A 23,497-nucleotide genomic window follows, 5' to 3' on the forward strand; every position below is an offset into this window, starting at 1 on the left:
AAAAGGGTAAGCATGCCCTGCCCTACAGATAGCACCCGCCATTCGCACAATTAAGAGGACACAGGTAATGTCACGACGCGCGTCGATTCGCCGAATTCTAACGTAAACTCTTACAGTATCTTGAGATATAATGCTGATCTCAATTCTGATGTGTAACGTGTTATGTGTCAAATTTCTGATTTCTGAAGTCCCCCTATGGTGGAGAGAGAGCGTATAGAGAGTGGGGCTGGGGAGGGAGACACAGAGACAGAGGGAGACGTACTGTTCTGTCATGGCGTTTGATGTCATATCTGAAAATGGCATGAGAAATTTCAGTGTTTCAGTGTCAGAAATGTTCTTGGTAAGAGAAAATATCAATGTTAGCATGAAAAGGTTAGCGATTGAGGGTGAATACTTTATGTCAAAAATTGTAAACACTATCTAATATCTACACAGCAGAGTGAGAGAGGCACACAGAGAGGCAGAGAGAGGGGGAGAGAAACACACAGAGAAAAGCGAGAGAGAGAGAGAGAGAGAGGTTTTTCGTGAAGATGGTTCTGGTTCTGTACTCCTCGGTAAACCAGTGAAGCCAGTTATTGGTGTGACTTGGCGTGATCTGGTTGGAATAATGCTCAAAACGGCGTAAAAACTAAAATTCGTTCACTCATTCGCTTATGCTAGTAAGCTGCCATGCCGGCAAGTGAGGAGCCATGCCTTAGTGAAACACAAACAAGGATCATCGTAGACGGGCATTTATGCCCACAAAAACATTTTTACCCTCATCAAATATTTCTAAAATTATAGTTAAAATTAGGCCAACCCCAACAAATAATCGAGCTCCAACGGTGATTGCAATCATAAATACGATATTTTTAACTGTCATTCTAAAACCCTGTGATATCATGATTCTACTTCGCAATGTTCTTGTAACATCAGTTACGTTTGGCGTCATTACGTTACCACGTTAAGACGTAGCTTACATGTGGAAGCATGGACCGATCTCAATTGTGCCATTAAAAATTAAAAGCGAACTCTTTGGTGTTTTAATGAAGATATTTATGGAAAAGGCATACGCTTAATCCAATGTTTTGATTTGGTAATTTTGACCCGTCTTAATTAGTGTTTGGTTACTGGACTGTCTTAGATGCGTGAACCATTCCATCAGGGCCCAGTCTAGCCATTGTGACTAGCCGACAGTAGAACATTAGTTAATTTAGATACGCGTTCATTGCTACGGGAAGCCCCGAGATGACACGATTGTCTCGGGTTGGTAAATCTTCGCAATTAATAAAGTGATTGTGATTGTGGATTGCGGAGATTTTCGTTTTAACTTTTTCCTGTATGAGTCATTCCATGTGATTGCAAATATAATGATGTTCGTTCGCTAAATCTATGCTTCAGATATTATAATTATGATAGAGCAGTCACCACTACTAATGTCCCATTATCTCACGGAGGGATATGATCCATTTCCCAACTCCCACTTTTTGTTTTCTTTTTGTAAGACTTAATAAGAGAAATATAATGTTTTGATTGGGGAAGTTGCTAATATGGTCCGAGATTGCTGGTTTACTGTCTGATTTGATGTTGAGATTTTATGCTCTTTGATTCTGGTGTTGATGGGGCGGGATGTTTCACCTACGTAGAAGCAATTGCCCCAATCACAACTGGGAAAATGTCCAAATCCTCTCCAACAACCTCCATGACTTCACTGAAAGAAAACTAACAGAAGCAGTCCAATTTCGCCACCACAAGCCATCAATCAACAGAGACCAAGGCTATTTTATCCCATCCGCCTACTGTGAACTAATTAAGCAATAATCACCACACCTATGTGAACTTATCTTGTTTAATTAGCTTCATGTCTCATTGGCTTCTACCGATGTGTTCTCTGTCCATCATGGTCTGACAGTATTACCCTTCTGTTGCCATCACCTACTCATGTTATCCCACTCATGTATGCAATTGTTGTTACCGTTAATCCTCTACTGTTAATCCTCCACCTGCTATATATATTCTGTACAATGTCCCTCATTCATCGTGTGCGACATACGCTTGCAGTCGGAAAGCGCACGTTAAATCTCCAATATAAGTAAGTACCCTCATTCAGTCTTGCTTGACAACCGTATAAGAATCCACACCGAAACGTCGCCTTTACAGTATTAAAGAAGTTATCCATAAATCGTGACTACTTTGTCATCCGTCAACTTCTAAGTACTGCCCATCAAACAACTTAAAATTCCAGTTTGTTAAATACCACAACAATAAGTGTGTCAACAATGTATCTACGTTTTGTTTTATTTAACACAATATATGCACTGTATTGCTGTAAATTGTTGTAAATTGTACATAATCTACCCTGCAGCCATCTTACGTAAATATATTTATGTATGATTTTCACATGCCACTATCTGTGGCCTCAAAAGCAACTAAAGTATGTCTTATGACCTCTATAATCCCTGCTACCGCTATCATGATGACTGTTCAATTTCAGTCTGCCACGCGAAGCTTGAAGAGGCGTTATAAATGTGTCGATTAACGGCACTGACGCAATTAAGCAAATAAATATTTGTAATGGGCAGATACCAAACTGTTGGCAAATAGTTAGCTTGTATATATTTGTGTAGATATGAAACATTTTAATTAATTGCGGATACACTGGACACACATACATAAAACAAAAACTCTTGACAGATGAATTGGTGCCTTGATGTGCAACAAGAAAGAATCTTGTTTATTTCCAGGCCATCCTGATCATCGTTTAAGTCTACTACATGCATGGTTGGAGGCAAGATCAAAGGCGCCGCCCAGCATTTCATTAGGCAAAAGACAGCGTAGTCCGTTTCGCTTTGAACCACCACCCCACCCTGTTTAAATCGGTGCGCAAATAACTGTGTCCAGTCTACCGCGGCGTCAGTGTCGACTGATTTTGTGATAGATGAGTAACATTTCATTGTATATCGTATATTTTTGTTATTAACAGGCCTCTTTGAATTCTTTGCTGATATTACCGACAGTTAGTCATGTTACTAGAAGATCCACTTACTGCTACATTAATTATAAGGCTAAACGGTCCTGTTTGTAGAAATATATACCAGAAATATGTAAAAGACATCTGTTGTGTATTAGATGATGGTTTGGCACCGATATGTTATAAACGTTAGATGACGAGGGCGAAACATTAAAGTGTTTTATGATACACATGGGTTGGGGGTATTGGCTGGGTTTACACCAAAACATGCCGTTTGAGATAAGTCACTGACATGAGAAATTAGGTAAGGTAAACAATATAATAATGCATAAATAACTGTGTAGGAGGTGGTAGTGAAAACAATTGAATTAACTTTGAATCGGGACTGATGGTACTCAACAACTTTTATGTGATCATGCGGTGTCCAAGAATACGATATTGCAAATACCTAAACTACAAAGTTGTTTGACTTATTTGAGTTGACTGACGAATAAAAGTGTTCTTCATTCTATGCGTGTAAAAGAAGGATTCATCCAGACAAGTACTAAAATAACAACTGTTGTTTATTAAACAGAGAGTTTTTTTTATGAAAAAAATGACTACTAATGTCTTCTCTCACTTTCCAATTTAATTCAGTTCCTATTTAAGGAAGAATGACGTTAACATGATCACAAGGTAATGAGCCTTGAGATCTGTCACATCGATCACTAGTTTGATGCTTTCCCCATATTCCGCCATTTCCAATATCCTCCACTAGTTATTAGAAACAGTGAGCAAAACATTTGTTTCCTATCTTAATTCCATCCTCCTTGCACGCAAAATGTATGACTTATACTGTGTGAGATGTGTATGCAATCAATACATCTGTTCGAAGGGACTTGTTGGGAATTGTCCGTGTGGAGATGTGTCCGGCCCCCGATACATTCTGAATGCCAAAGGCATTGAATTAAAAATAATTATAATATTGGTTTGTTCATTTCATGGACTAACAAATAGGCCATAACATAATGAAACAATATAATCTTTGTCTGGGATTTTACCGACGGTTATGTTCATAAAGAATAATTCAACGCTGACGAAGAGCCAATACACTACAACAATACAACTACAACTGTGTCGAAACGAGGTGAGGTGAAATGGGGTTTAACGTCGCGTCCAAGATTATTGCACTTATATAGCGACGTGCATGTACGTGTGTGTGTTTGTGTGGCTGCTTGTACTAGTCCGGACTGATGCCGATTTATAGTGCTAGCTCACTGAGATACCATGCCGCAGTTTAACATGAATACCCCACTCAGACACAGTATACTGACTCCGAGCCGACCAGTCCTTGTTTTAGCCCCTTAATGCCGAGCGCCAGACAGGGTAACAACAAGTACCATCTTTTAACGAATTTTGGTATGACGCGGCCGGGGATCGAACCCCGGACCTTCCGCTCACCGGGCGGACGCTCCATCATTAGACCACGGAGGCGGTGGGTCGAAACGAAACAGGCGGTGGAATGTGCAGGCATGCCGTGGCTACAAATCTTGATGCACATAGTGAACAAGTGTATGTAGATGGGGGGAAGGGATGGGGGTGGTGGTTCAGCTACATGTATTTGGTGTAAATTGTTCGTGGGAAATAATACACGGTTGAAACAATAGAGTGGCGTTATAACAATTATGTCGGTATAGAGGTGAAGCAACTTAATTCAAAGAGTGGTCTTGAATATTCATAAAACTCGACAACTATTAGCGAGTTGAACATGTTTTCTACATGCCATTCTGTGCCATTGATCATGCGAAAAACACCATTTTGTAGTGCTTTCAATTTCAAGTGTGATATGCTACTATCGTTTGAATGTATCTGAATGTTACCGCGTTAAAAGGTGTTGACATCTATTACATAGTCACACGTATTCACATTTATCTTCACATGCAGGGCTTTATTATAAATATTCATATAGTTTAATGTATAATGTTGCATAGTACTTGTATAAGCAACACATTCTCCAGAAAAAAAATATGCATTAAGAAACCTTGCACATAGTTATGATTCAATACGTTATCTCTAGCTTTGTTGACTTGACATCCATAGGTATTTACCGCACCTCTAATCAGTAAGACATTCTACACTTAATGATCACATTTAAATTAATGACTCAATCGTTGATGAAATAATTACCCCCGGAGAAAAGAAAACGCTAAATGTAAACCACTGATTGCTATATATACCAGATGCTATCGTCCGAACACACACATTGAAGGGACAGAGGGCTGATACCACTAATTACATCTTAAAGGGGTACTAATCTCTGACTTCTTCTCGGCTGTCTGACACTGGCCGCTGGGGCTCACTAACTGCCGTGAGTCGATAGCTCGCTTACGCAACTGAGCGTGACAAGAGACTGGGCTACCGTCTGTAAAGACATCGTAAATAAACTTGGAGGCAATTTTGTTTTACGTATTTTGGAATACTGATTGGTTGTCCGTGATCTATATAGATTTCAACAAAGGGCACATGTTAATTAATTTCTTGAGCCTAAACAAACAGACAAAAAGAACGGCGGAAGCTAATCGGATGTCATCATTTGGAAATACCCCTGAGGGTTTTAGTTTAATAATAATAAAGTATCCCTGCAGTGAACGCATTTTCGGATTTCGGATTGCGTGGAAAATACGATTACTACTCTCTTGTTGTCATCCACGTTTTCTGGTATAATCCTACACTTGTGTATTTGTCGTCATTCACTTGATGCTCAATTAATGAATTTAGTACGGGTATGATTAGTGGTAGCACCACTCATTTGGCATTTCTTGTGTCTGGGGTAATTATTCTATCTAAATCCAGGTTTGAAGTGAGGTGAAATGTGCGTTATGTAATATGCACGTGGCAGCCCAGCAAGAGACCTTTGATGGCTAGGAATGATCAGTTGATTTACTTTTTTTGTAAATCAACGGATCATTCCTAGCCATCAAAGGATTAACAGAAAATACGTTGACTTATTAATCACTGTTTTCTTGCACAGTGGATATGTCAAACGTAAGTGTTTACATATGTAGGTTTACTGAAGGAAAGGGAATTCACTCATATCATGGCGCGAAGTGCCGATGTAAAAACAACATACTTTGTTCAAAGGGTTAACCGATAATACATTGATTGATTGCTCATTGTTATCTAACTCAATGGATTTTTTTTAAAGAACCATGGACATTACGAAAAAAGTTATCACGTGGGCTTTCTCAGCTGATCTTTGAAACTTGACACCTGTGAAACATCTGAAACAAACTAAGTGATCAGTTGAGAAACGAACACGGGTTATAATATCCCGAAACGATACATATATTTTAAAATATTTGATTGTTACAGAGACACGTGTCATCGAATAAGTTTCTTTGTACAGCTGCACTCGTGTGGGATATTATTCCTTTATGATGATATTCACGGATACATTCCCCGAACAAGGAATATAAGTTACCTAAAATTATACATATAAACTTGGTAGGTTGTAAATATGATATTTGCATTTTGTTTTCCTTCATTTGCTGTTGCATTGAACAGAATCATTCTTGTTCCTCTACGTTGGGATGTTCTTCGATGCGCGACAGACGTTGTTTTCACAAGTCTTTTGCTTTGTGAGCGTGTATATATTACAGTCAATTTGTAAAATGTGATTCTCTCAGGCAATTGATAAAATTTCTAAATATGTCAGTCATTTTGACTGAAAAATCTGTCCATTTACTGATTGACTAATAATGATTAAGTCGGTCTAAAGTCACTTGGTAATGATATTGAAAATAAAAATGTTTGGAATTCGCTATCATAATACAAATGGACATATTTTGCAGTCAATTTGTATAATAAATGAATATTTAGGCGGTTAATAAATTTGTTGCACATTTTGAGTGTAAAACGGATTACCTCAATTTTCTGGGGTTTTTTTTAGTGCAAGACAGCCAACCCATCTCGCCGCTGATGGCCAAATTTGGAGTTTTATCACCTATCCCTAGAAAAAAAACGACAGGCTATATTTTGAATAGCATTTGTACAACTAAATTCTCTAGTTCCCCAAATCGCTTATCCATAAGATAAAATTGGTTGTACCATGTTACTGTAAGGGGTATTGAAAACATCACATGACATGCCACCAAATGATGACATTTACTTATTACGACACCTTAAGCCCTCCCTGCAGCTATGTCGGAGATAAGACGCAACCTTGTTTTACACCAATATTATCTGAGAACATATCTGTATGACGGCCATTAAGAGATATACAAGACTGATTATTTTTTATTAAGTAAATGCTGCTCTTTCTCAGCGCCACGGCTACTTAAGAGACCCAACCATCATAAAGTAATTAGGGTCCAATAAAAACAATGCTTTCCATTTTCCAGGATCATGTATTCTCTTAACACCATCGCAAAAGATCATGTAGAACAATGATCGTGTAAAGATGGATCTGATTGATCTCAACGGTACTCATTTTTTCCAACAAAAACAAAACAAAACATCTGAAAAGAAGACGTCAGAAAGTACATACCAAAAGTTAAGTTTCAACATTTTTCGTCAGGATATCAAAGATTGCTCTCCTTGTTACTACTTCCAATTCCAGCTTAACATAGGTCCTCCTTTGATCAAAAGTTTGTTCCCTCTGTAATGAGTGTGTCACGCGTTGAACACGAGTGGCGACGGGGTGCACACACGTGTTCTACGCGTTGCACATGTGTGTCACACGCTTGGCGGACGGGTTGCACACGGGTTGCGTAACGCGTTGCCCATGTGTGTAAGGGGAGTGAACTACTAGGCAGTAGAGTGTGTATTATGTGTTTGGGTACATATATATATGTGTTTATTACAAATACAACTGGGTAAGTTTTCTTGGTCACTAATTTTGTTTGTCGAAATGACCGTGAGTTGTCAGCAGATTAAAGTACGAGTTAGTTCATTTAAATAAAAGGCCTAAACGTAATGTAGGATGTATGTAAATATAAAGTGAAGCCACAACACATCCAGTATTACTCGATGGTTACGACTCTACATTGTTATAGTAGGGCAATAGTGTAAAACGAAGCATGGATCGTTTATGTCTAGTTTTGTTAAGCATTCCAGTTATTTCTGCAGTTAAAGCCTTTAGTGTTTCACAAATTTTAAGGCACAATCGGGCATGCTCTTTCTGCATGTGTTTGTGACGGGTGCCAGCGGTGGGGAAGGATACGCTCACGTTTTCGCGAACACCTGGTTTCATCACTATTTGATAGTGATTCATCAACGCATGCTCATGACATAGTACAATCAACAATGCTTTTGGCAGAGATTTCTTATGAATACGGTAAGGTTTTGTCGTTTTTATTTATTTGTAGACAGTGGTAGCAATCTGTTTAATGAGAACGATAGAAAATGTGAATGTAAAAATTCACAAAAATAATTAAGGTCTAGCTATAGTCTAAAAGTCCCTGATATCAACATGTTATATAGGTTATTACAGAGTGTCGGGTATCGTGTGAGGGTGTCAGTGCTCAAGCTTTATTATGATGTATTCTTTGCAGAAAGGTGCAGCTAGCTACATATCAAAAGGTCTTTCACAATTATTCGGGCTGGTAGCACTACTTTACCATAGATTCATAATTGCAGTGATTCGTGTATTTGTGGAAGTCCACCAGCATGTGTACAGGGATATGTGCACATTGTATCGCTATGTAATCGTTTTTGTAGGTATAATTATGTAGTCGTTACGTGTATGGTGGTATATTATTAGTACCACTAACTATATCAGCTTTATGTTATGATTCACTGAACCAACGTTTGTCACTGGTTAAACAAGGCAGCCTCGAAGAAAACTCTTGGTGCTATTGAACTGTTTTAGTTCAGATAATAAACAGTTTGCAGATACTAAACCACAATGCTCTGTATGTGTTTCTAAGTTGCAGTTATAGGCATGTGTGTCCCATGTTTCCGTAACATAGATCGAACCACTAAAACTGTTATCTTTGACGAAGGCTGGACTGTCTCACAAACAACATCACAAGAAGAATGAAGCAATAAATATATTTATTTCATATATTACAGGCTGCTCAGTCGCAGGGCAGATTGACTCAAGACACAAATATCTTTGAATATGTTACTGTTATTGGATAAGGAAAGATCATTGTCTTCAGAGAAAATGACTCAATACACGAAAACCATTGCTTATTCACAACAAGGTGAATCATGCATCTTCCTTAGAAAGTGATGGGCTTTACATTGAGATTTTCAAAGGATCATCGCTAATCATCTTCGATCGTCTGAGCTGGAACCATGGCCTAGTACGAGTTGTCAGAGTAGACGGTGTAGGAGCGAGTCTTCCTACTGTAACTTGCCATGGTTTCTTCAGCCCTGCTGGCTCTGGTCTCAGCATCCTCCAATTCCTGTTTCACCTTGCGGTATTTGTTCATGTTCATGGTCGCCATCTCCTCCTGTACAGAGACGTACGAGTGAGTTAGGATTGCAAAACAATACATTATTGCAAACTATGCTGCGTTATAACAATACTTGTAATCTTATGTATTATTATCACTCTCTGTATTTTTCGCATTTCTCATTCAACTTTGCTTGTATTGTGAACGCTGCAGTCAATCAGTCAATCCGTATAGTGCTTTTACTTTTTAGTTTAAGTTCTATAGTATTACAATACCTCTCACTGGTAGTCACACTTACCGCATCTGCCACCTGTGACTTGTACATCTTCATCTGGCCGCTCTGCTTGTCAATGATGTCCTGCAGTTTGTTAATGGTATTCTTGTCTTCATCCACTTTGTAAGCAATGTCTTTCGTATAACGCTCGTAGTGGCGACAATTCTTGACAGACTCGCCATGACGCATCCGCTCCTTCTCAAGCTCTTCCTCAAGATCTCTTACCTGAGCAGAAACAATAATGCTGGTAAAATTTTACTGACTTCGAAAATATGTTGTTGAAGATACTAATGCAACTTCATATGCGATATTTAGATATATTAATGAATATATTGCAATAAGATTACTTTTTGGCAGGTGGCACTTTAGATCTCAGATGTTATTGGTCCAATATCTATAAATCTATGTTTACATTTACTTTACGTACCATTTTGGCCTTACTGATCTCAAGAGAACTGGCCTTAGCATAGGCAGTCGACAGATTGTGCTCGGCTTCAGTGAGTTTGGTTTGGATTCGGCGTCTGCAAGGATTAATCAATACATGTTTACAATCATTTCTATAAGACTTACTCACCTTCCACATGACATGTAATTAACTTGTTTATTTGACATGTATATATTATATGTTTAAGGATTATGAAATATTATTTTAAAGTGTGTCTTTACTTAGACTCCTCAAGCTCGTCGACCCTGACAGTGCCCTCAGTCTCATATTTAGACCTCCACATAAGCATCTCCTGGTTAGACTTTGACAACTGCCGCTGTAGTGCTGCCCGGGACTCCTGCTCCTCAGTAAGCTGTTCCCTGAGACTGACCATGTCAGTGTTCATGTTCCTCATCTCTGTCTGGAGTCGCTGGCGGGCCTGGAATTGACATTGTGAAGAATATGAAAGATCTCTTCATTTGTTGTTTCTGTTGTTTATTGTGTGTACAACAGCGAATGAGTGAGTTTAATTTTATGCTGCTTTTAGCAATACTCTATCCATATTACGGAGGTGTCACTAGAAATGGGCTTCACACATTGTAACCATGTGGGAAAATCAATACACTGCCTTCAAAACTTACTCTCTGTTCGTCATCAGAGGTACGTCTAATATCTTCAATCTGGACACTGAGAGATGATTTGTCCTTGCTAAGTTTCCCAATTCTGTGTTCAGCTTCTTCCAGTTGACGGGTGAGGTCAGCTGACTCTGTCATCAGTCTGTTCTTCTCTATCTGCATCTCACTGATCTGCTGGACACTTTCCTCAACCTGGGTATTGAGGTCTGTCATTTGGGTTTGCATTTGCTTGGACATCACACCGGAACAGCCCTGGAAAATAGATTAATTGAGGGAATAAACGTATACGATATACCGATTTTTAATTTCATATATTTTTTAAACTGTGAGAACAACCCTGGGAAAAAGCAAAGAGTTAGAAAAAGCGCATCAGTCAAAGCGCACCCCTCTGCACAATGTTGGACAATGGAACTTACCTTGTTTTTCTTAGCGTGTTCGACTTCATTTTGAAGTTCATCAACATCAGCAGTCAGTTGGTTCTTCTCCTTTTCCAACCTGGAAAGTATTTTTGAAATATTTCACTGACAGTTGCAATGTAATAGTAGTGTGTTGGTGTCTCATTTCCCCTATGTGTGTTATTTGGACGCTATTCAAATTGGGATAATATTGCAATAATCAGCTATTCAGGACTAGCATATAACATTTTTTTCAACAACTACCGTGTCGCCATCAACAGCTTGGAACAAAGCCACAACAACCGATAGAGGTTCATCACGGATTTCTTCCAGGTAACCAAGAACACCCGCCTTGAAGAACACCTTTGTGTTGCCTAGACGATATTCATCTTGGCCCAACTCTAGAGCTTCCAGTGACATGAATGGCAAAATTAAATTGGTCTCTTCTGTACAACACAGAGGAGACAAGTTCGCCAATTAATCAAAAACAATATGAATTTTACTTGAAATTGCTTTTACCTTTGTTTAATCTTCTGAAGTTGTTCCATCTGGTCATTCATCTCAGTCATGGCGTCCTTCTGCTTCTTGCGGAGGTTTGCAACCTGAGACTCATGCTGGGAAGATGCTCCCTCCATGTCGTGCTTCAGCTTTTGAATCTCCGTGTCCCGCTTTTTGATGACGTCCGTCTAAAGATGAATATATTTGTATTTGTGATATCAACTAACAACTATTATGAGTATGTGTTTACGCTGCCTTAGGCAAAGAGGACGCAAATAATGGGATTCACAGATCGTATCGGTGATTTCTGAAAACATAAATATAATACTAAACAATTATATGATGTCATATTTTTTAATATGTCATATATTTTTAATATGACAGTTGTAGGTGTATAGATAAGAGTTTGTACCTGTGACGAAATGGTGCTGTTACATTCTTCAATGTGCTGAGACATACTGTCAATTTCAGTGGCAAACTGGGTTCTCTGTTTCTCCACCTGAAATGTATTTATTTGAGTGATTAAAATAGCTTTACATACTATAACTATACATATCATGGTCTGCCTTTATGTCGATCATACATTATATGCACGTAATAAAAAGCATTAGTTATTATTAATGTATCACATATTTATGTAATAACAGTGGTGTGATTGTAACGTAAGATAATCATATATTGGAAGAACATTTTACACTAGCTTTCATGGGATCAGCTTTACACATGTCTTTCAACAAACCTTAGACCTTGTCTGTTTCTCTGATTCGAGCCGTTCTTGACATTCGTCAAGATTGTTCTGTCAAGGCACAAAAAAAATTGCAATAAAATTCAAAGATCATCTTTAGAATTATTCATTTACTTTTTTAACCATTCCTTGAAACATTGAAAACAATGATAGTTATATGAGTCGCGACTTTCTATGATAAATTCTTATTTTTTTTAGATATGGTATGCTCATATAGATGTAACACGAGAGCATCATTTACCTGCAGATCCTTGTTTTTCTTCTGTTGTTGAATACCATGTGCCTCAGAGCCCTCAAGTTCAGAGGTAAGACCAGCGATGTCTTTTTCTTTCCTAAACAAGGCAAATGATTTACTTTTATCAAATTAGTTTAACAATACGGATAGTACCTTGGGTACAATGAATAGTTCATACGAATGGGGAACGTTTTATTTACTTGTGAACATCTTTTCACACAAATGATGTTATATGTCTCTTTCCTTGTTTACTTACTTCTTCAGAGTCTCTTCAAGATCGGTCTTTATGTGACAAAGATCTTCACAGTTGTTCCTAGAGGCCTTCAGATCCTGTTCCAACTTCCTCTTGACCTTCTCAACTTCAGCATGAACCTTCTTTTCGTGGTCAAGCATATCTTCCAGCTGCCAATTGCAAGCATATATTGATTTCATCAAATTCGGAATAGTAGAAAATATGTTCTGTAGAATTATTTGCTGTTGTACTCACAGCAAATATAAATTTTAAGAATCAATCATTTTAATTATATTATCTCTAAATATGCATTTTCAAGATTCCTACCTCAACAATGGCACCTTCAAGCTTTTGTCTGAGTTTATTGAGATTGGCATTTTTGTCCTCCTCAGTTTCTAGACTAGACTTAGTCTTGGCAAGCTGATCCTCAACATCCTTCTTGCCCTTTGTTAGTTTGGCAACCGTTTCATCCAATTTGGCCATTTCGTCGTTGAGAGTTCTGATTTGACCATCCTTCGTTTTGATGTCATGTTGACACTGATGAACAATATAGTTAATGAATAATTAGCGATATGTCAGATGTTTTAGTGTTACAAAATCAGCGTAATCGGATATTTATGTATAATTTAAGAGAAAAGCAATATGAATACCTTTGATACAGTTCCTTCAAGAGATTCGACGTTTGTCTTGAGACCACAGATTTCAGTATCCATCTGTTTTTGCTTTTCAGTTAGCATGGCGTTGTTAGATTCTTCCTCTGTTAAACGATCATTGAGTTCCTTCATTTGGACATCAGTCTCTTCTTTTTGCTTCAGGAGCTGCTCAATCCTCTCTTCACAGTCATCGATGGTATCCTGTTGGGTTTGAACCTGGAGGAACAAGTTGTTCTTGGCCTCTGTTAAGGTAACGCTCTGTTCTTCAAGATCCTTGCACCTCTGCATGATCTTCTCAAGTTCACCCTTTGTTTTACCAAGTGCTTCTTCCTTCTGTTTCATCTCGTCCTCAGCAGCAGCCACACTCAGGAGTGGCTTGACCATGGTGTAGAATCTCCACCAGCACCAGTTCCTCATGGCAAGCCACTTACGGATGTTCTTTTGGATTAGTTCCAACGAAACTCTGAAACATAGAATTATATTATATAAAAATATACATGTTTAAATGTGATAACTGAAATCAAATCTTAATATGAATATGATTTTTCTCATATACTTGTTTGAAAATATAAAACGTCAATGCAAGTGAATAAACAGTTCTCCGAGGAAATAGATTCCACTGGGCGTAAAAGGCAAAGAAAAAAATGAGTATGCTAATATGTGATTTATACACATTAAATAATCGCGTTGAACCAACCTCTTGTCATGAAGATTCTTGAGATATTTCCTCATCAGGTAACCACGAATGTGAGCTTGGAACAAAGCTACAATAACCGAGAGACGTTCATCGCGGATTTCTTCCAGGTAACCAAGAACACCCGCCTTGAAGAACACCTTTGTGTTGCCTAGACGATATTCATCTTGGCCCAACTCCAGAGCTTCCAGAATCTTTCCAGATACGACCTTGCCCTCAACAAATCCTTCAGGGATAGCATTGGGAGCCAGGATGGAATACCTTAAAAGATACGTCATGAATTTCAGAATCAACAATATACAATGAGAAAACAAATTGTTAGAATGGCACCACTGTATTTCAATTAGGTTTTGTAAGGTTCAATTACAGTAACCAGTGTGGACTGTTTTGATGACTCTAAATCCAAATACAGTATTACTATACACACCTTTGTTTGAATTCAGAGTAGATGATCCTGCTCGGGAATCCCTTTCTGCAGATACGAATACCCTCAAGTACACCGTTACACTGCAGCTGATGGAGCACAAGTCCAGCATCAATCAGACCTAAACCAGACACATACATGTATAAGTTCAAACCGACGTATAAAGGAAGGCTGTAAGATTACACCATTAACCAGAACGACAAAGTTGACATAGTGTGGGATTTTTCATGTCATAGCAAAAGTCAACCACAAATTCTTCATACCTGGTGTCTTGGTCTCGTTTGGAATGATACACCGCACAAAATGGGGATGTGTGGAGTATAGGTTTTTCATCAGCTTGTTCAGAGATTCCTGTAAGGAAATGAACATTGGTTTATAATTTAGATCCATATAATCCATAAAAATATGCCTATCCTTGAAACTATGTTTTTCTAAATATGACGAGTATCAAAGACAATCGTTGTACATTGTATTTGTTTTAAGAAGAATTACTACGATTTAGCCACATGCTTATGTGCAAGGGGACAGACACACAAGTCATGCAATCTATTGATGTTTACATCATACCCTGTGGGTAGCAGAGATTGTCTGGAAGGCAGAGCTCTTCTTCTTCTTCTTACCACCGCTGGCCTCAGCAGCTTCTGCAACATTCATTTTCATTAGATGTTACAGTACATACATATATACCCAATAGTCTGTACCATCAACCTGACGAGTATTTGGAAATAGTATTCCTTTGAAGTAAAGATAGGGATACAAGATATGCAGGCAACGAACCTCCTGCAGGTGGAGAGAAGAGCAACTGGACAAGTGGCTCCTTGGACTGTTTTAAGAGTTCCACAATGGTCTCATTGACAGGGTCCTTGTTCTTCTCCAGCCAGCCTCCGATGTTGTAGGGAACTGTTCCGGCGTAGTGTTTCAGGGCGAAGTCACCATGTTGGCCACCCTTCATGGATTTGCTAGGCTTGAGGAAGTTGGGAGATTTGCCCATGTGGTTCTGAGTCAGTTTGTCCTTGAAGGTCTTGTCAGATGCTTTGGGGAACATGCACTCTTCTTCTAAGATTGACAGGATACCAAGAGGCTACAATGTAGGCAAAACATTATTGAATAGTTTAAACTAATTCAACAGGAATTATAAGAGATGTCACTGATAAGTTTATTCAATTGGCAAAAGGATCCTATTGAAAAAGTGCATTTGCTAAAGGCATGAAAGATTGAAATATTGAATGCTTACCTTCTCGATGAGTTCAATGCATGCTTGCAAATCCATCCCAAAGTCAATGAACTCCCACTCAATGCCTTCTTTCTTATATTCTTCCTGCTCCAGCACAAACATGTGGTGGTTGAAGAACTGCTGTAGGCGCTCGTTGGTGTAGTTGATACACAACTGCTCGAAGCTGTTGAACTGAAAGCAAAATTGTGGTATTGGTTTCGATGGACGTCATGTACCGATTAAAGACAGAATGGAACATATATGATTAGAGCTGTTGCAACTGTTCAATTGTTTCCTTACATCGAATATTTCGAAGCCAGCAATATCCAGCACACCAATGAAGAACTGCCTGGGTTTCTTGGTGTCCAGGGAGTGGTTGACTCTCTTGACCAACCAGTTGAACACACGATCATACAGTGACTTGGACAGGGCACCGATAGAATAGAGAACCTGATTCTTGGTTCTTCCTTGGGTGACGTAATCCATGGCCACCTTGATCTTGGGCTTACACAAAGCCTTCAGGAAGTCACCACAGTTGACACCCAACAGGAAGGAAACCTTCTCAGCCTCAGCAGTTCCATCAGGCTCAGCCTGTTCACCCTTCTGTTTGAACTGCATCTCACCCATATGTAGGATGGAACCAGTGCATTTGTAGGCGCTGTTTTTCTCATCTTCAGTGAAGCCCAAAACATCAAAGGCAGCCTGTAATCAGGAAAATGACGTTGTTGATTGGGAACTAGGTGCAGGACACATGACAGTTCCAGCAGATGTGATTTAAGTAAATTAAACCCCCACTTTGTTTGTCAACGAACTCAATTTTTCAATATGTGTATCTGACGGTTCAAAGGCGCGTAGCGCGTTTAATCTGTAGGTGACCTTGCTCTTCATTGAAAACATGGTATATTTATCTCCATTTTCCAATGACAAATGTAACCAAGAACTCTTTGTTGTTAGCGAAGATGTTGAGTGAAGCAGAATTGGTTGAGTTTATTCCGAAAAAAGGAAACGCCGATACAAGGCTATTAACAAAGTATTGCGCTGATTGTGCTGAATTATAACGTCACGCCGCTCAAATGACAAGCTTACTGATTCCCCCAAAACAGTAAAATATATTCTCCAATACCTGTTGTTTTACATACCTTGAACATTGTGTTTATCGAAACTCTGCCTTTTGTAACTTATAGTTATAGATATTGGCAATGAGACAATGCTTCAGAAAGATATTTATCTATAAATAGATTCGGTCGTCAAATCAGCTGTTTCGATCGGACATAGTTATTGTGATTTGAAACCTGATTGACCAATGTCAGAATTGGAAATAAACAGGGATTATTACGTCTGTCATCTTCATCTCCTCAACATCGTCGATGCCGTTGACTGTGAGAACTCCTTGGTTGATGAAGGTAAACAAACCAGCATCGGGATTGGCCAATATCCTCTCTGAAATAGCAAGGCACTCCTAAAATACACACATACTAATCATTTCTTAATTTGCTTGCCAGAATTATTGCGTTACAGTTATCACTGATAACTATTTGTTTTATGACATGGGCCATAAATAGTTTTCCCAAGACAATATTTAGGCGCTGGAGCTATTCATTAACTCTAATAATATTTTATACCTCATGTTAATAATTATCATTACTATAAGACTATGTTGCTTTGTTACTGTGTGACTGTACGTACCTGCAACTGATGGTATCGCTCCAGACAACATCTGGTAGAAGATGTGGTAGTTTCTCTCAACAGATTGCTGGTAGGTGACACGGGATTTCTCCAATAAATCTGTAATGAGATATAGTAAATGAATACAGAGCCAAACGATTATTAGTCATCTTAACTAATACTACATCATTAATTTATTATATGCTAAACGAAAAATTCAGTTTGAGTATGCCATTAGGGGCCAGTAGTTCTGTAATAGAGAAAGGCAGAAGACATTTTACTCACATGTTTCAATGTCGGCACCAGCAATTTTTCCAGAAGACGCGAAGTGGATCCGAACAAATTTACCCTGTGTAAAATAAACGTTATTTAAAATAGAACGTTTTTAAGCAGCAATTTCAGGATGAATGTGGATTGTCATCAACAGTCTCATTGTGCTTAGAAATATACATTAATGGGCGCAAGAGGATTAGTGGTAAGGTATAAGAAATTAAATTACTCTTAAAATACTTTGTACATTGCGAGTTATAATGACCATTATCGAAGTATGTTAACTTACGAATCTGGAGGAGTTGTTGTTACGGGATGTCTTGGCGTTACCGTAGGCCTCAAGGACAGGGTTAGCCTGCACGATCTGATCCTCGAGAGAACCCTGCAAGAAACAACAAATAGATTGTATGATCTGTGTGTAATCTAAATGTAATAGACGTGAACAACATTAAAGTGTTTTATATATTTTTGTGTCAAAATATTACATTGTGTCCACATGTATATACCTTCGTTTCCTCTTGTTCTCCCTCTCCCTTGGAGGCGGCGGCGACAAAGGCGAAGTAGGCGATGACCTTCTTGGTGTTCTCAGTCTTTCCGGCGCCAGATTCGCCACTTTATAGAGCAAAATACATGGTAAGTGTATCTCTTAGATTTTGTATTATTTCATCTGGGCGTCAAATAGAACTATGAAATGAAAATTCTACAAGATATACACTATTTAACGTGACATATTCACAGGAGTGAGAGACTCTTGCACATTCGTAATTGTTATACTTACGTAATCAGCATCGACTGATTCTCCCGATCTGTAATACAAAACGGTTGCATTATTATTATAATATACAGATTAAAATGTCAAAACTACAGCAAAGAGGGTTTGGATGATCCTGGCATGGTCAGGCTGGTTAGGCTCTGTATTCCTGGCAGCAAACCCGAGTACTCTTCCAAAGTCAGTCAATAGATTGGGAGGTACCAAACAAAAGGCACAATACCAAAAGTCATGCCATCATGTCGTTTGAGATACTGTGTTTGCGCAAAAGCTGGGCTTCCACTAACAATGTGTTGGAGGGTCTCATTAAATTCATTGCATAATCTACATTTCATATATATATTTGCTAAATAACACATTGGCGATTTCGAGTGGGAAGTGACTGATCCTGAGCAGCAAACAGAAAGCCTTCCGTTTCACTTTTCAGGCGAGCCGACTTCATCCAAGGGAAGAACTCAGCCCTCAGGTTGCTGCTCTTTTCGAAACACTGCATATAAACGTGATGCATGGTCGTTCAGAAAGCCTTTCCTTGATTTGATTTGGCATTATTTTGTTATAATGGTGTTGCTGTTGTTTTTATTGTGAGAGGAAGCCCAAAGTATGTGACGTTGGTCATTTTTGCAATTTTACGCGGACTTTGTTCTAAAACGGTCGAAACGTAGACGTATCTGGAATTCGACCCAACAACCAGCAGATCCTGGTAAAACTAGCGGACGCTACTTATCAAGTCAAACTCAAGTGTGTGTCGTCGTCCCGATAAGGCTATCGTTTATGTTGTAGTCTGTTGATCAAGTTATTAAGGGTATATTATCTGGATTAAAAAATCCTTATATATCTGTTGATTTGAACAGTGATTACCTTGCACCATAAACTGGTAGGCGTTGTCAGAGATGGAGAACAAGTGAGGGGGCATCTCGGTCTTCCTCTTGCCTCTGTACTTGGCAACGATGGACGGGGTGTAGATTGGGAGGCGGCGGTAGGGGTTGATGGCGATACAGAACAGACCAGAGTAGGTCTGAAATATATGTCATTCTTCCAAAATCTAGACTATTTTCATTCATTGGTGCAACTTTCAATATCTCATAAAAAATTGGTACAAATCAGAACACAAATCATCTGAAAACTTGAATGAACAGTAGGTTGACTTATGAAAGTGACAAAATCCCTTCATTAATCATTATCAAATATAGCGGTATGATGAGAGTAAGAGCCTATCAGTCTGAAAGAGGGTAACTCACATAGATCAACCCAGAAGTGTATCGGGCTCTCAAGTTGTACAGAACGCAGGACTCATTGAGAAAGGTCATGTTGGCGATGTCCTCGATCTTTTCGTACTTGGGAGGGTTCATCGACTGGATGTCGTCCTTCTTAAACGTCTTCGTCTGAAAATGAATGAACAAACTATATATTTGTGACATCTTTTCAAAAATGCACGATAGATGATAGTAAGGTAAGCACGATCTGTAATGATACATATATCAAAAAGGTCTTTCAAGGTTATTCTGTATTTATGAATTTTAGAATTGCATGAACGCACCTGTTTGGAGTCAACAAGGAGGACTGTGACGTCGTCTCCTGTTGTGCTCTGTATTTCAGCAGCAACAAATCCCTGCTCTGCATCGGGCGCCCAGCAAGACTTCTTGGCATCAAATGACTGGTTCTGCTCCTTCATCAGCTTCTTGCGGTCCACAGCAAGATACTGCATCTCAGGGTCGGCAGGATCGTATGAAGCCATGTTGACGTGAGTCGAAATACGTCGAAATCAAGAAAGACTGCAGTCGGACAGCTCTGAAGGAAGAAGTATTACAATTACACAACTTAATGAGATTAAGGTAATCGGAGCATGTGATTAATCCTGTTTTGTTTATTTACAGCATTAATTGTTTATTTTTCAGAAAGTTTTTCTATACAGCCTTTGTTATTTGCAACTACGAGCCAACTTGTCTTGCATCAAAACACGGGCTGTGTACTCGCGGGCAGATGACCACGGAGTACGCTGATCACTGAGTGATTTTGGTAATTTGCTGCAAATTAAGTTTGAGTGCGAGACTGTCGGATTAACGGGTCTAAATAACACTGATTTAATCGGTTCCCATCATTTGTGTCGGATGAAGCCGAGTGTCGGATTAACGAGACTTGACTGTATATTTTTGCAGTATATACGGTTGAACGTGAGTGGGTGAATTCAGGTCTCAGACGTTTACCACTTCGGTGAAACCCACGATCAGGGATATGGTGCTGATACCAACTTATAAACATAATCTGGTCGAACCGTCATTCGAACCACGATCATAACTTTCTGGTGTGACGAAGGGACGCAATTCTTAACAGCGAATTGCGGCGCCTTAGACAACTGGGCCACTCGTTCCTCCCACGGTTGAAGGTATCGCAATTGATCAATTCCAATAAAAATGACTGGATGTGCCAATAGGTTAATCCATGCAACCATAACAATTGTATACACTCTATATTTCCTACCCTGTACTAAAAACAAAGCCATGCCAATAGCTATTGTATATAATATGACATGAAGCAAAAATAGTTGATTGTTTTGGAGTGCGTAAAATCTTTCTCTCTCTCTCTCTCTCTCTCTCTCTCTCACACACACACACACACACACACACACACACACACACACACACACACACACACACACACCAAAAATCAGAAATAATCAACAATAACTCATCTATTTCTGAATCGATCGTCACGCGTAGTAAGTACCTATAGGAAGTACGCATCATCTATTTACAATATTTGTACCTTTTACTTAACCATAGTCGAACGTTGTTCACATGATAGACAAGCTAATGGGTTTTACGAAAGTGGTACACTTCTAAGACCTACGTCAACAACCTGGCACGCCGCAATATAACTCTTATAGTAAAATAGTGCTCGAATACCAACTCACTTACTCATTGAACGTTAATACATATTTTTGCGAGAAAATATGCACAGTTGTAATTTGTTCAAAAACGATATTTAAGTCAGCGTCTTAAACAATGAATATACAAACCCAATGTTTATGACGAGAGCTGGTGTGTCTCCTGTTCTGCTACGGTTAATGTTGATCAACTGTCCTCTCATAGATTCTACCCCTTCATATACCCAGCGTTTGTTGGATCTGTTATGTCAGCTAGCATCCGATTGGTCCAATTCCAATGTGAGACAGCAGAACGTCTTACGGTATATGGTATCACGCAGTGACCAGCAGTGATGGAAGCAGCAGGGCACGTGTATCTGTCTGAGTGACTTCGTAATGGCATTGATAACCTTGTAACAACTAGTTTCTATTTATTGTCACTGGAAGTATAATGTTATGCATTTCCTGCTTCAAATATGTCTACAAATTGTAAAGCGTATACATTGATAATTATAGCACATTATCCTGTGCTTTTCTGCGAATATTTTAAACATTCATGTAAATTTATTATTTAATTTCATTCGATGAATATTTGAATTATTGTGTAGCAAATGTATACATGTATTTCATTTACTGTTCGCCAAGTAATTTCGGCTCTTTCAAAGCCTCTTCAGGCCATGTAAATTTACAAGAATCTGCAAAACTATCAAGACTTGTATATAAAGAATATTATATCATAAGTGTTATTAAATTACAAATACTATTTTTCATGTTCGTGTCTCGTCAGTGGCCCATTTTTGTTCCTTGTTGAAATTTAGCTATATTTTTTAGTTATCAGTTTTGGGGGAATCTTAGTTCAAAATGAAATTAAAAAGCTATTTTTATACTGTATTGAACTGCATGTACTTCAGAGTATGCAGATTATTAACAGATATTTAACGCCACATAGTACTGCAGCCTGATGGACAGGTATGCACTGCCTGTTGATTGTGAGCATTGTATCATGACCAGACAGATGTTTATATGCAAATGAAAGCGACAAATCCCTTTCCATAATCATAACAAAAATATTTACTGCTCAACATGAGTTTTCACATCATAGTGTAATGAATAGTTTACGTAATAAATGTGTATAAATATCAAACATTTTTTGCATGTATGTACATTTTAAAAATGTGTTTATGTCCTTAACACAAACGTATGCACGTTCCCCGTCCCGTGCATTTAACGCGTTTCAAGGCCCAAACAAGTTTAGATCCTTAACACAATGCTAAACATGTTTATGCCTCCAAAAGCGTTACAGTTATGGGACAAGGATCGTGCCTAGTGTTTGTGATTAGGATCTAAACATTTTGTTTTACATTTTATGGTGTATCGCCGCAAATTTATTTGATATATACGATATTATAGATAGTAATGATACAGTATTTAGCCTCGTATCCGTATGATTTGTGTGTATTGAAAAATAGAAATGGTTAACGCACTTGACTATTCGCATATAGTGAATTTCTCTACAGAAAGAATGCTAGCTACTACTCTTGTATACTACCAATGCGACACTTAGCGTACAATGTCTATAATATATCCCATTCAATGTACATATTTTGAACAGTTTGACATATGAAATGGTTTGAAAACTGTCAAACTACATTTGTGTACAATTGTTAACAGATAAACATGAGCATATAATTAAAAGTGTCATAGCGTTTGTCTGAAAAACGCAAAACTGACGGGGCCACACATTTGAAGAAAGTCCCGAGCGGTAATGAGGCGAGGAGGAGTTACATGACACTAGGTAATAGATGACGCAATATACCCAAGACCCCGACGTTCTCGCTGCAGCGTGTAAAGTACCTATCAGGAAGTTTACTAATATGGATTTAGGACATCTATTAAACGCAACAGGAGTGATATGTTAAGAAAGGAAGAGGGGCGAAATGGGCTTAATAAATTGAGAATGTACCGATGTTACAAACAAGTATATGGGACAGAATACTATGTTTCAAATAAGATGGCCAGAAACTAAAGATCGGCACTAGCCAAGTTTCGAGTGGAAACCGGTCGGTACGAAGGTGTACCTGTCCACAATAGAAAATGTTTTCACTGTAATGACAGCGTAGAAGACGAGGTCCATGTTTTGTTTCACTGCGTATTATATGACGATATCAGGGCAACTCT

General features: G+C 38.6%; 1 protein-coding gene across 1 annotated transcript; it reads right to left on the bottom strand.

The window, feature by feature from the left end:
- Window positions 1-8,966: 8,966 nt before the first annotated feature.
- Window positions 8,967-19,805, bottom strand: LOC124132116 (myosin heavy chain, striated muscle-like). The gene is made up of 28 exons (XM_046495787.2): window positions 19,695-19,805; window positions 19,315-19,471; window positions 18,466-18,493; window positions 18,194-18,299; window positions 17,977-18,069; window positions 17,703-17,766; window positions 17,439-17,537; window positions 17,089-17,192; window positions 16,053-16,454; window positions 15,774-15,944; window positions 15,317-15,620; window positions 15,107-15,180; window positions 14,803-14,890; window positions 14,543-14,660; window positions 14,119-14,376; window positions 13,419-13,884; window positions 13,096-13,305; window positions 12,793-12,938; window positions 12,543-12,633; window positions 12,296-12,352; window positions 11,969-12,055; window positions 11,578-11,744; window positions 11,080-11,158; window positions 10,670-10,915; window positions 10,271-10,467; window positions 10,032-10,125; window positions 9,629-9,829; window positions 8,967-9,387 (listed from the first exon to the last, which is right to left on the bottom strand). Exons 1-28 carry the CDS (start codon window positions 19,803-19,805, stop codon window positions 9,235-9,237), a joined length of 4,371 nt encoding a protein of 1,456 aa, XP_046351743.2. The 3' UTR covers window positions 8,967-9,234.
- Between the last annotated feature and the right edge of the window lie 3,692 nt (window positions 19,806-23,497).

This window comes from Haliotis rufescens, unplaced genomic scaffold (assembly GCF_023055435.1).
Source record: "Haliotis rufescens isolate VD_foot unplaced genomic scaffold, xgHalRufe1.0.p SCAF_20, whole genome shotgun sequence".
Lineage (NCBI taxonomy): Eukaryota > Metazoa > Mollusca > Gastropoda > Lepetellida > Haliotidae > Haliotis > Haliotis rufescens.